General features: G+C 39.2%; 1 protein-coding gene across 5 annotated transcripts in view; it reads left to right on the forward strand.

Moving 5' to 3' along the window:
- The window catches only part of sec14l8 (SEC14-like lipid binding 8), a 70,090-nt gene extending 60,591 nt beyond the window's left edge, over positions 1-9,499 (forward strand). For 4 of the 5 annotated variants that reach the window (XM_073065676.1, XM_073065678.1, XM_073065677.1 and 1 more), the window contains one exon: positions 5,316-9,499. In XM_073065676.1, the coding sequence (XP_072921777.1) occupies positions 5,316-5,479 (164 nt within the window). In that variant the 3' untranslated portion in view covers positions 5,480-9,499. The remainder of the gene's footprint in view (positions 1-5,315) is intronic. The other variant, XM_073065679.1, reaches the window with a different exon arrangement.
- Positions 9,500-13,612: the final 4,113 nt, after the last annotated feature.

Here is a 13,612-nt window from a genome sequence, read left to right on the forward strand (position 1 = left end):
CTTAACCTAACATATCGACATACACCTTTTGCCATAACGGATGCTGCTTCCACTGATTTCTTGCAGGATTTTGGTTTGATTCTAGAACCAGCATCTGCAGTCATGGGGTCTCCATGGGGACACCACATCTATTAGCACTTTGGATGATGGGACATAAATCTGTAGATCCAACCTTGTTAACAACACAAGAAAGATGATGTTGTAAACAGTGGATTGTAAAACTGCAGATAAATGTTGAACAGTTTGGTCAATGTGAATGTGCAAAGGCATCCACTTTGGACCCGAACAGAACAAATACTTTCTAGAGAAATAATTGGAACGTATGGAGATCCAAAGAAACTTGAAGATCATGGACTGGAAGAGAAAATTATCAAAAGGAAAGGAATACTGTTGTTCATATATTTAGAGAACTAGAATAAATGGAAAAAAAATTCTTGTGACAACTATCCAGAACCATAATTAGACCATTATTTGTCTACAGGGAAATGTTTTAGGTGTCAGACGGTAATGGTCTTATGAGAAAGTGTGACGTAGATTTGTGGAAAATACTTAGAATCCTAGCAGTTAAATTACAAGAAAATAATATGCAAATTTAGGTTGAAATCCTTAGAGCGTAAAAGGTTGGGGTGTGATTTAATTGATATAACACGATGGATCTACTTTACTGGCTGAAACTCTGGGGCTAGAATTCATTGTCTAAAAAGTGAAGTTAGTCTTTCCAGAAGTGAATTTAGAGCATAATTCTGCAAAGCATGGTATAATTTGTGGTAGCGAATGGTGGGGAAGCATTTTCTGAATGACAAGTGATCAATTGTTAACTTTAAACATGAAACTGGTAGATTTTAGTTAACCAAAGTTAAATTATAGCTCAACCCCAATTTTATTTAATGTTGGGCTGAGCATCTCTTTTCTGTAATGAGGTCTGTTGTGAAAACAATCTAATTGTCAAAACAGCCATCATACTAGTTAGGACCTAGGCCAATTCATTGACCAATTCATTGATTAATTCTTTCTGTAGTGAACTCATAAATGTAGGCAGAAGGCTGGGCGAATTACTAAAGCAAGCCAACTACTTGCTTTACAAGTTAATGCCTTCATTTAATTGATATCTGACCTCTCCTAGGAAAATGCTCACTAAACTTTAGCATAAAGAGTGGTATTTGGACTATTGTTGGTATTGGGTTTTCTGGGACAAGGAGAGGTCATTGTTTCATTTGCGCTTGTGACACCTCTGATGTCCTCCACCATTCTACATATTAGCTCTTTCAGGATGCAATTGGCTTACCTTCACAAGATGTACTATTCCTCGAGACTACATCTTTATCCTACACAGAGATGAACTGAGGATCCTTTACTTATTCATTCAATGGCTAGCCATTCCACCTCATCCTTTACATTCCTTCATCTGACTGAACTTATTCATATCTTGAATAACTTTTCCTTTAACTCCACTCATTTTTTCATTATAAAAAGATTGAGTATGAAAACGTGCATCTCAATAACATCTTCTCCTGCTCTTGCTTCTTCTAATGACTCTATTCTCCCAGGTTCTCTCTCTGCATCATATCTGTTTTCAGTGTCTCTGATATGTCTTCACCTTAACTTGTCTCTCAATCATATCTCTATTTCTCCAAATCTGCCATCAACTTCTTGTATCTCTCCAGACATCTAATGTAGAACATAGCAAGGTTCCCCACTGTCCTCAGCCTCTGGCCCACCAGCCTCCAAATTCAACAAATCATCCTCCCTAATTGACCTCACTGTCATTGAAAACACCTCCTCTGCCCTCCTCTTTCAGCACTCTGAAAGGACTCTTCCCTTTGTGACTCTCTGCTTTGCTCTTCCATCATCACCAGCCACTTCCCTTGTCTCTACACTTTCCACACAGCTGTACTAGTTGTACAGCTTTCCCACAATCCAAGGATCTGTATAGTCTTTTCAGCTGAAGCAGCTTGGACATCTTTCAGTTTAGTGTATTGCATTCAGTACTCAAAATGTATGAACTTCTGCACTGGAGTATCCAGATGCAGTTTGGGTGTGACCAGTTTGCAGAATTCTTCCTTTCAGTCCACCTGCGTGACTCTCAGCTTCCAATTGCCTGTCACTTTAATTGTGCACTACGCTTCCACTGTGATTCTCTGAATCTGGCCTCCTGCACTATTCTAGCAAATCTCTTCAACCTACGTAGGTACATAGCAACCCCCAGGGCTAAATATCAGGTTAAGCAATTTCAGCTTACTGGTTTTTCTTGTTTGTCTCAGGACTAGCCAGTTCTACCGTATAGATATCCACCTTAAGCACAGTTTTTCTCTCTGATGTATGTAGCAAATTGTTTTGTTCTCTCTCTCTCTCTCTCTCTCTCTCGCTCTCTTCCCCCCTCCCCTCTCCCCCCCCACTCCCTTCTCAATTAATCATTATCTCAGTCTCACATTCATTAGATCAATAAGGTAATTGCAAAAGCATGGTGTCACTTGAGCAACTTTGCTCTCCAGCCGATCACAGAGATGACTCCTTTTGTCCTTTACATCTGTATCCCCCTCTGCAACTTCCTTCTGTCATTTGAAAAAAAATATTTGCAGATGATGTTAATCTAATATAAAATAAAATGATTGACTTGTCAGGTTGTGCAGCGGATGTTGAAAAAGAAATTTAGTTAACATTTCAAGTCAAAAATTGGAAAGAGAGGAAACAAGCTTGTTTTAACTTGCAGAGGGTGTGAATAGAACAAAGGAAAGTGCCAATATGAAGACAAGAAGTGAAAGGGGAACCTCTGAAAGTCATTCCACAGCAATGTTCAATCTAGTTTTTGTTTCACTTGTGCTGGCAAATGCAGAGGAGCTGCTGGTAGTAAATGTAATTAATTTTTTAATTAACTAGAGTAAGATTGGGTAAACTATAGAATGTATCAATAAAATCCCTTGTTTACTGTTTAGTGCTCAGAGTAGAATGCTTAAACTGCAGGTTATGCTACAGATGAGGAAATGGTTTTAAGTGGTATTCTTCAAATCTGATCCTGGTTCAATTCCCGCTGCTGCCTGTAAGGAGTTTGTACGTTCTCCCTGTGGCTGCGTGGGCTTCCTCCCACAGTCCAAAGTTGTACAGTTGGTAGGTTAACTGGTCATTATAAATTGTCCGGTGACTATGCTAGGATTAAATCAGGGATTGCTGGGCGATGAGGATCGAGGGACCGGAAAGAGTGTACAGTATGTCAATATATAAATAGGATACCTCTTGGAGTTCAGCATCAGATTGTCAATTTGCAGTAATTGCCCAGCATTTACCATGGGAAAAACTGTCCGTACATTTGGCTGACAATGTCAAGCTAATTCTATTCATTTGATTGGAAGGAAACAAATAATATGTAAATATTATAAACAATTTGCATACATTTGAGCGATAAGCAAACTGCTGGAGGAAAGGAGGTCAGACAGCATCTGTGGAGGGACCCTTCATCCGATGTGGAAGAAATATTCTAGGAAGAATCCGAGAGTCCCAGAGCTTTCCTGAAGGAGGAAGGAAGTGTATAGGGATGGGAAAGATGGCTGAGGGATTGAAAGTTGTTAAAATAGTGGAGAGCATGTGAGGTGTTTTTGGTGTGGGCTGGGAGGGACTATTTAAGGAGCTACAAGATATGGTTATGAAGAGAAGAGTTAAATAGAGCAACAGCAGAGAGAAACAATGGGCCTACCTGAACAGTTTTGTTTGTGAATGTTGGATAGGAGGTAGAAATGTGCAGTACAGGATTAGGGTGTGGACATTGCGGGCTGTGCAGACTGTTCCGAAGCTGTACAGTTCTATGTTCTAAACGATTCAGTGCACACTGTCTCTAGCACATTTTTGATCATTACAAATTCCAGATATTCACTGCTATTTTTCATTTTCCTGTATGTTGATGTATAGAGACCAAACGCACCATGTGCTGAAAATCATGATGATGCAGGAGGTCCATTATTTTCAGATCCTGCACCATTTCCTAAACATGCTTCTTTACATCTGATCAGGTTTGAACTTTATAGGTAGTAAAGTTTTTCAGCGGCTGGTTACAAATGTAAGTTTCATCTTGCAATTTCTCAAAGTATACTGAGGTGTGATCTTCAGTTAATAGGATCATTTAACCAGCACATTGTCCCCAATGTTTTTAAAGTAATTTTTTTGTTCTAGTTACCTCTCTATTTATCCCCTCTCAACTGCCAGCAAAAAGTTGCCATTTAATGTGCACCTCTGGAAAAAGTCCAGTTGGATTTTAACATCACGACAGATTTACATCCTGATTTCTCATGCTTTGTTCATTGATCACTGGCTTGAGCACAGTATTCTAAATTAATGCAGATGGGTAGATATGACACAGGTATACCTCCATTGAGAGGGCATACCAACTTTAACGGAAATAGCAGGGGCTTGACAAAAAGAACTAACCATGCAGGGCCCTTAGCATTGTCAATGATCCCTCCCATCCGTCCACCAATCTCTTTGACCCCTTACCATCGTGCAGGAGGTACCATGGCTGTTAGGAAGCGAAACAGCTTCTTGCCCCAACCCATAGGGCTACTGCACTCCCAACCACCACCCACGTCTCCTCATGTATGAAGCACCATTAGTGTTATGGTGTTTATATTTAACTTGTATATACATTTATTCATTAATTTATTTGTGGTAATATTACTTTGTGTTGTGTGTGAGTTATATGTACTGTGTTGTGCACCTTGGTCCAGAGGAACGTTGTTTCATTTGGCGATTATACATGTGTACGGCTGAATGACAATAAAATGAATTTGAAATTGAGCTTGAATCCTATATCAATGCACCAACACCTACCATCTCCAATACAAACAGCATGACTGTGGAAATTAATCACCAATCTATGCATACTACTCACAAGTTATTTAAGAATAATACTTTACCAACTATCATTTTCTTTTCCTTTTTTAAATTATTGCCTTGGTAGTGTAGCGGTTAGCATGACGCTATTACAGCTCAGGGTCTTCCAGAGTTTGGAGTTCAATTCCAGCGCCATTTTGTAAGGTGTCTCTGTACGTCCTCCACGTGAAATACGTGTGTTTTCCCCAGGTGCTCTGGTTTCCTCTCACAGTCCTAATGTTAATTGGTCATTGTATATTGCCCCATGATTAGGTCTGGATTAATCAGGATTGTGGGATCGCTGAGGCAACATGGCCCAAAGGGTCTACTTTGTGCTGTATCACTAAAGGAATAAATAGTCCTAATAAAAACTGTGCAGAATTTCATTGATTTATTTGGATGACCTCACAAGTGATAGAGCGTTTGTCTTATTGTCATTTTGATTTGATTTTCCCCAGATGTTTTAAGGTTTGACAATACATACAGCATCATCCATTCCAAGAAGGTTAGCTACTCAGTGGAAGTGCTGCTGCCGGATAAGGGGTCGGAAGCACAGATGGATGATCTTGGGAAGAAGACAAAAGAAATGGATGTCAATGAAAAATTGCAACATCATGATTAAAGGAGTCTGTGAGGCTATTTTACAATGAATTGACTTTTATTTTAGTGCTGTGTGGACAGTGACTGCAATGGCATGTAGTAATGTTTCGTGAAAAGCTATCAGTAACGTGTACATTTTGTCCTAAGTGGGATGCTGTTGAATAATCCATGGGTTATCATTCTTCTTTTGAAGCACATCACCCCTGTTTGGGGCATAGGCTGCTGATAGTAGCTCGCCAGGGTCCCCTGTCCTGCGCTGAAGGTTGATTGGCTCTGTGGCTTCCGCTTTCACCATGCGACTTCATTCGGCTTCGAGGCAAAGATCTTCCTCTCCCAGGGATGAGGTCTTTGGAGCTTTGGTTGGTGTTTCTGCAGCTCTGAGTTTTTACAGGATAGAGTTGCTAGCCCCATGCTCAACCCTGCTCCTTTTGCAGCTGGGCTTGGGACCGGCCGTGGCAGAGCTATGGATTACAATGATCGAGCCAAAATTGGAATATATAAATTATGCATGCTAATTTTACCACAAATAGGACCAACAGAATACACCAAACCTTTTTGACAAGTATTTCCTCATCTAAGATTCTGCATTGAGTCTATCATTTTTATCTAAATGGCCAAATTGGTCTGCAGTTATGAATATATTAGAATATTTGGCTTTTGAACTGTTTAGTGCCATAGTCATAGTTGTTCAGGATAGAAATGGGCTCTTCCATCCATTACCAACCAGCCATCTGCAACAATCCCATTGTCACTCTCTCATTTCTCTTGGAGGCTTACCTATGATCCAATGTAGAAGGATTTGCAAAGATTACTGATGCATTTTACTGTGTCAAATTAAATGGGCAGTTACGAATTGGTCTTGTGGTATTAACAAAAATATTACCACAATTAATTGTTTCTTTATGGATTTCTAGTAACTTATAAACATATCTTTCCACATAGATCAAATTCTTTATTAATAGAGAACTTTTCTATTCACTGGCTCATTTTAATGCCTTTCAATGCCCCTTATTGCTGTCAAATTTCAGATCATGAATAACTGTAGCTGCAATGTCACACAAGAAACTTGGATCTAGAATAGACCATCCAGCCCCTTGAGTCTATTACGCCAGTTAATAAGTTATGCTGATCCACTCCAGGCCTCAACTCCTCTATGACAAATCCCTTGATCTTGTTTTTTTAAAAAAACACTACCTCTACTTTAAATACTTATTAAAATTTAGCCTCCACTATTCTCTGGGGTAGAGAATTTCAGAGATTCACAACCCTTTGCAAGAAGACATGTCTATCTAACTTGACTTTAAATGACTGGACCCTTATATTTAAACTACATCCCCTTAAATGAGACTGTCCCATTGGTGAAAACATCTTAATATCTACTGTCACGCTCTTTGGGATTTTATATGTTTCAGAAAGTCATTCTTCTAAACTCCAAAGAATACAGGCCCAGCCTGTTAGCTTCCCTTGACAGGACAATACTTTCACCTCAGGAATTAGCCTAGTGAATCTCTTCTGAACCACCTCAAATGCTACTATATCCTTTTTTTGGTAAGGGGACCACAACACCCTGTGCAATAGTTACAAATTTCCCTGTTTTCTAAGTTCCAACCATTTTACGATAAGGGCCAATATATTACTTGCCCTCTGAACTATTTGTTGCACTTGCCTGGTCCATTTATTCTACCCATCAGTACCGTTGGCAATACACAACATGTTCAGTTGTCTTTCAAAGTCTTAATGAATGCCAACTAGATTAAATTATTAGGCATCTTTCCTTAAGAAATCTGGTCTCGCTTTGCAAAAAGTAAAATTCCAAGATGTTGGAAATCTGAAAAACAGAAATGCTGAAAAAAACATAGATATGATATGAATTGAATTGACTTTATTTCTTACATCCTTCACATACATGAGGAGTAAAAATCTTTATATCTCTAGCTAAATGTCAGGCAGCATTGGAATTGGTCCTTCAGACTTATGACCTTTTACATTAATTATCCACTACATTAAAATCTTCACATTCTCAACTTTATACTTCAAAAAAAATTTAAATCTGTTGTTGGACCCACAGCTTGCAACATGAGAAATAATTGACTAGGTACAGTAAATGTATTGAATTAACTCCATAACAAGCCTGCACTTAAGTACATGTCTCTAGCTAGGAATTATTCTATATGAAGGATTTTAGTTCAGTAGACATTTAAAGCTGCTCTATTGTTTAAGAAACTGTAAGGATCATTTATTTTTCTTCTCAGGTTTGATACATCAATATTTACTGAGCTTTCTCTTCTTCCATTCAGTAAGAAATGATAGGTGAGGCTATATAGATCGGTACAAACAGCATTAATAATTTCCAGGGTCTGTAGCTGGATTGAGACCTCCAAAGGAAGCCAGACTTTGTTTTGCACTAATAGTATACTTGCCTTGGTGCTGATCTGCAATGAATAGGCTAACTAAGCTTAGACTGAGAAAGTTTACTCTAGTGCACCAAGTTCTAACAGTGGACTGCCACGGATGATACAAGTACTCAAAGTCTTTAAATCTACAGCCACACTACTTTTGTTTACTCATCAAGACTATGTAACTGATAACTGCTTGATATAAATCAGCAACAATGGCCTGTGCCTTTCCAAGAGAAGGTTCATTTAATTTGCTGGTGCTCCAACTTGGGGCCAAATTAAAAATTCTATCTGTCTCAATGGTTCATATCTTCCCCATAGGAGTTTTCAAGTATTCTTCTGCAGTATTCTGAGTTGGCTGGTCTCAAATCAGAAGATGGTGCCACTTGATTTGCTTTGGCCTCATTGCTCTTCTATTTGTTATCCTGCTGACCTTCCTATCTAGATTCATGACTGAATGACCATTGGGGCAAGGTGGTGAAGGATTGATATCTGTGGTATTGTCTATTCAGCATGCACCCACAACATCAAGAAATTAAAAGAAAATGGAACACCAGGGATATCAAAAGCTATTACTTTCCCTCATTTTATGAAAGTTGCATGCCAGTCATTACCTTTAAAGAAATAGACTATTGATAATAAATTTCCTGCTCTCCTTTCACCTAACAGGAGGACTAATTTGGGTTAACATGTTGTAATCATTCATTCTGAATGCAAGCTCTCCCTGCAAGAACAACACATATAATTTATGCTAATTTTCTTTATTGGCAACTGCATTCCAAAGTAACCAAAAGTTTGGCTTCAGGTGAATGAGAGCAGAGGATTGACAACAGTTGGTTCTGCATCAATATATTGATTTGAAGCTGCAGATGTGCATTGCACAGTACTGACAGGATCCTATTATACATAACTGTTTTCAGCTCATTACCTGTTACTTGAAGTGCCATTAATTTTGGAGTTTATTTAATGCAAAATCTACAAAAGAATAAGTACCTAATATTTATGTGTCTAGACTGAGACTTTGTAATTTAATATTAAAAAAACTGAAGGGTAATTTGTAATGAAGAGATATTTTTAAAAAAATAGACTTTGGAATTTCTCCAGGTTTACTTTCTTACTTGACAATATGAATGGATTATTGACATCAGGTAATTTTGAAATACTGTGGTATAAGAGCCTTGGTTCTAATAAGATCACAGATATCAAGAATAATTTATTAGAATTCCAAAAATCTGAGCTTGTTTTTTTCCAGATCCTTAAATGCATTACTTATAGTATGGCTGAGTAATGTTATCTGTAATTGTTATCTTAATCATTGTATCATGATCTTGTATCTGCAAAGTTGAATGGCAATGTACTCTTCAAAGTATTTGCTGGACTCATTTTGGATTATGTTAGTCAGTTAATTAATATATTAGCCACCAGGAGTTCACTTTTATCTAAGATAACCCAGTTTCTGAATTACTGCTGTTTTGAATATGTGTATCTCAATTTTACAGTCACAGAAGAGTTATCAGAGTGTCATATCTGTGCTGCTGTTTACAGAGAAATAATATGCAATTGATCTGGATTAACCATTACTGTATCTGGTTTGATTTCCAAAACAAGAATGTGGAAGTGGAATAAAAACTATTCAGATGATCTAATGGCCTCTAATATCCTTTCCCTGGAGAATCAGATCTTTCAACATTATTTTTCTGTTTTTGATCTTCTATTGTAAATAAGAATATGTAAAAAAAATATATCCAATAGATGGTATTTGGTCAAAATAAGACAATTTTAAATGCAAGGATGTTGCCTCTTATACTGAGATTAGTTCAAGCAACACACACAAAATGCTGGAGGAACTCAGCAGGCTAGACAGCATCTATGGAAAAAAGTACAGTCGACATTTTGGGCCAAGTTCCTTCGGCAGGACCATTTTGTTTATAGCTTTTCTCCATTCATTTAGCCATGACCTCTGTTCTCCCCTCCCTCTCAATCAGTTTGCACTTACCATTCGGATCTACTGCATTTTAGGATTACTTTGAACATTTTGCATTTCTAGTATGATCACAATAATTTCAACTCTTCTCACAATTCAGCAGTCTTTGAATCTGTAATATTCCAAAACCACCCCCCTAAAAAATCTTTTATTCATTGTGTAAATATTAGATTTATCATCCAAGGCTGATAGAGAGGAGATGACTCACAGTTCTGCGAATGAGATTTAAAAGGAGTGTTCGCCAGCTTTTGGCATTTTTCCAGTGACTCGATCAAAACAGGAGCAAGAGAGGAGTTGACTCACAGGTCCATGAGTGAGATTTAAGAGGCAGCGTTCATGGACTTCAGGCATTTTCTGGCAGTCCCATCAAATCACGATTCATTAGCAAGAGCAAATAAAAATAAGGCAGGGACAAGCAGAGTGGCCATTGTTGGAGTGAACCAGTGTTAGAGAGAGGAGGCTTTGGCTCATCAGGCTTCGTCGAGAATGGGCTTGAGCAAGGTAAGTTTCTGATTTCTGGGAAGTTTCTTCTTCATTCTTCATCCGTTTGTACATGGAGCAGTGAGACTGCCTCCAGGGGCTGTTTTGTGTTCTTTTTGTGAGATGTGGGAATTCTGGGAGACCTCTAGCCTTCCAAATAACCATGTGTACTGAGCTACAGCTCCTCAGAGAACATGGTAAAAAAACTGGAGCTGCAGCTCAATGAGCTTTGGCTCATACCAGAAACTGAGGGAATGATAGATAGGAGCTACATGGAGATAGTCACCCCTTAAGTTGCAGGAGGCAGGTACCTGGATGACTTGATAGGAGTGGGAAAGGAAATGAGCAGCCTGTGCAGAGTACCCTGTGGCCATTCCTCTCAATAATAAGTATACTGTTTTGAATACTGTTGGGAGGAAGGGGGAAATCAACCTACCGGTGGGGGGGGGGGAGGGAGCTACAGTTACTGGGTCTCTGGCACTGAGGCTCAGAAGGGAAGTGGGGGGGAGGGAGGAAGACGGCAATGGTCATAGGGAATTCAAGGAGTAGACATGAGATTCTAAGTACACAGTAGAGACACCCGGATGGTTCGTTGGCTTGCAGCCGCCAGGGTCAGTGATGACACAGGTCGGGACCACAGCGTTCTAAAGGGGAAGGGTGAGCACCAATGACAAAGGTACTGAAGAGAGAATTTAGGGAGCTAGGTAGAAAGCTGAAAATCGTCACCTCCAGAGTAGTAATCACTGGCCACGCGCCAGTGAGGGTAAGTGTGGGATGATTTGGCAGATGAATGCATGGCTGAGGAACTGGTGCAGGGGACAGGGTTTCAGATTTCTGGATCATTGGGATCTCTTCTAGTGAAGGTATGAACGTCACCAGAATCTCAGGGTTGTATTCTGTATACATGTTTTGATAATAAATGTATTTTGAATCTTTGCCCTGTACAAAAGGAGTGGGTTACACCTGAACCCATGAGGAACCAATACCCTTGCAAGCAGGTTTGCAAGAACTGTTGGGGAGGGTTTAAGCTAATTTGGCAGGGGAATGGGAAACTGCATCACAGGGCTGAGGATGGAGCAATTGGTATACCAGCAGGGGCAATGTGTAATGAGACCAGCAGGAAGCACAAGCAGATGATAAAGTAAAGTTTCAGTCAGTGGAATGAAATACAATGTAACGGGACAAAATTGAAAAGGGTTAATGGCTAGTGCACTTAAATTTGTGAGCTGGAATGTAAAGGGACTGAACCACCCTGTTAAAAGGAGGAAGGTATTCTCACATATTAAACAACTCAAAGCTGACATTGCTTTCCTCCAAGAAACTCATATTCGTTGTTTCGATAACTCCCAGCTTCTGTCCAAGTGGGCGGGTCAGCATTTTCATTCATCCTTTGCCGCTAAAGCTAGGGGAGTCTCCATTCTTATTAACTCAAATATTTCTTTTGAACTCCATAATAAAATATCGGACACAAATGACTGTTTTATTATTGTTTCTGGTAAACTATATAACACTAAAGTTGCACTAGCAAACCTGTATGCCCCCAACTTTGATGATGTTAACTTTTTTGAACGGTTTTTTTCCTCACTACCAGACTTAAACTCATACTCTCTTATATTGGGTGGTGACTTTAACTGTTGGTTGGATCCTAAACTGGACCAATCGTCCTCTGTTACCAGACCACCTAACAAATCTGCCTTAGCTATTCAGTCGTTTCTCTCTAATTTTGGTATCTCTGATATATGGCGTTTCCTCCATCCTACGGAGAGAGATTATTCCTTTTTCTCACATGTTCACCATACCTTCACTAGAATTGACTATTTCCTACTCGATAACCAACTTATCCCATTTGCCCACACTTGTGACTATCAGAGTATACTGATTTCTGACCATGCCCCAATTACCCTCTCTCTGAACTTTCCCGGTCTCCCTCAGAGGAACAAACACTGGCGGTTCGATTCAACTTTATTATCAGATGATGATTTCGTAAAATTTATTAAAGACCAGATAACCTTCTATTTTAACACTAATACATCACCTGAAGTGCCATCCCAGATTGTCTGGGATGCCATGAAAGCATATTTGAGGGGTCAAATAATCTCTTACACAGCAAATCTCAATAGAAGATCCCGTGCAGATCAAGCAGACCTCATTAACCAGATTAAAGATGTGGATCAATTATATGCCCAAACTAAGAACCCTGAATTATACAAGAAGCGCGTTGAACTCCAAACTAAATTTAACCTTCTGTCCACTCAACCTGTCGAACGTCAACTTCTTGAAAGCAAGAGCCGTTTTTACATTCATGGGGATAAGTCTGGTAAATTCCTAGCCAATCAGCTGAGGCGTCCTAAAGCCAAACAACATATTACAAAGATCCGGAAGGAGAACGGAGACTTTACATCGGATCATTTAGAAATTAATGACGCATTTAAAAATTTTTATTCTCGGCTTTATTCCTCTGAATCCCTGAATGACAATATCTCTGTGGATCAATTTTTACAGAATCTGAATATCCCCTCACTTTCATCTGATTTCAAAGCCAAACTTAATGCGCCTATATCACTAGAAGAAATATCTTTTGCAATTTCTGCACTGTCCTCAGGGAAATCTCCTGGACCTGATGGGTTCCCTGTGGAATTTTATAAATCATTCTCTTCACTTCTTTCTCCTCAGTTACTTTCAGTATTATCTGACTCGTTTAACTACGGCAAATTGCCACCCTCTTTCAATGAGGCATCTATTATTCTTCTTTTAAAAAAGGGCAAAGACCCAACAGAGTGTTCCTTGTACAGGCCGATCTCTCTGCTCAATGTTGATGTAAAGATCTTAGCTAAAGTGTTGGCTCATAGATTAGAAACTGTTATTCCCTCCATTATCTCTGATGACCAAACAGGCTTTATTAAAAACCATCTCCCTTTTTTTAACATTCGGCGTCTATTTAATATTTTATACTCAGTTCCAACTGGGACTCCTGAATGTGTTATCTCCCTTGATGCGGAGAAAGCATTTGATCGTATAGAGTGGAACTACCTTTTTGCAGTCTTAGAAAAATTTGACCTCGGCCAAAGTTTCATCTCTTGGATCCAATTGCTGTACCTGTGTCCTACTGCTTCTGTTCTAACTAACTTTCAGAAATCCCAAGTATTCAATCTCAAACGTGGCACCCGTCAGGAATGCCCCTTAAGTCCCTTTCTCTTTGATTTGGCTATAGAACCTCTGGCGATAGCGTTTCGAAAATGTCCTGAACTGACCGGGATTTGGAGAGGGGGTGTTGAGCATAAAGTCTCTCTCTATG

Source organism: Hemitrygon akajei, chromosome 14 (genome assembly GCF_048418815.1).
Source record: "Hemitrygon akajei chromosome 14, sHemAka1.3, whole genome shotgun sequence".
Taxonomy (NCBI): Eukaryota; Metazoa; Chordata; class Chondrichthyes; order Myliobatiformes; family Dasyatidae; genus Hemitrygon; species Hemitrygon akajei.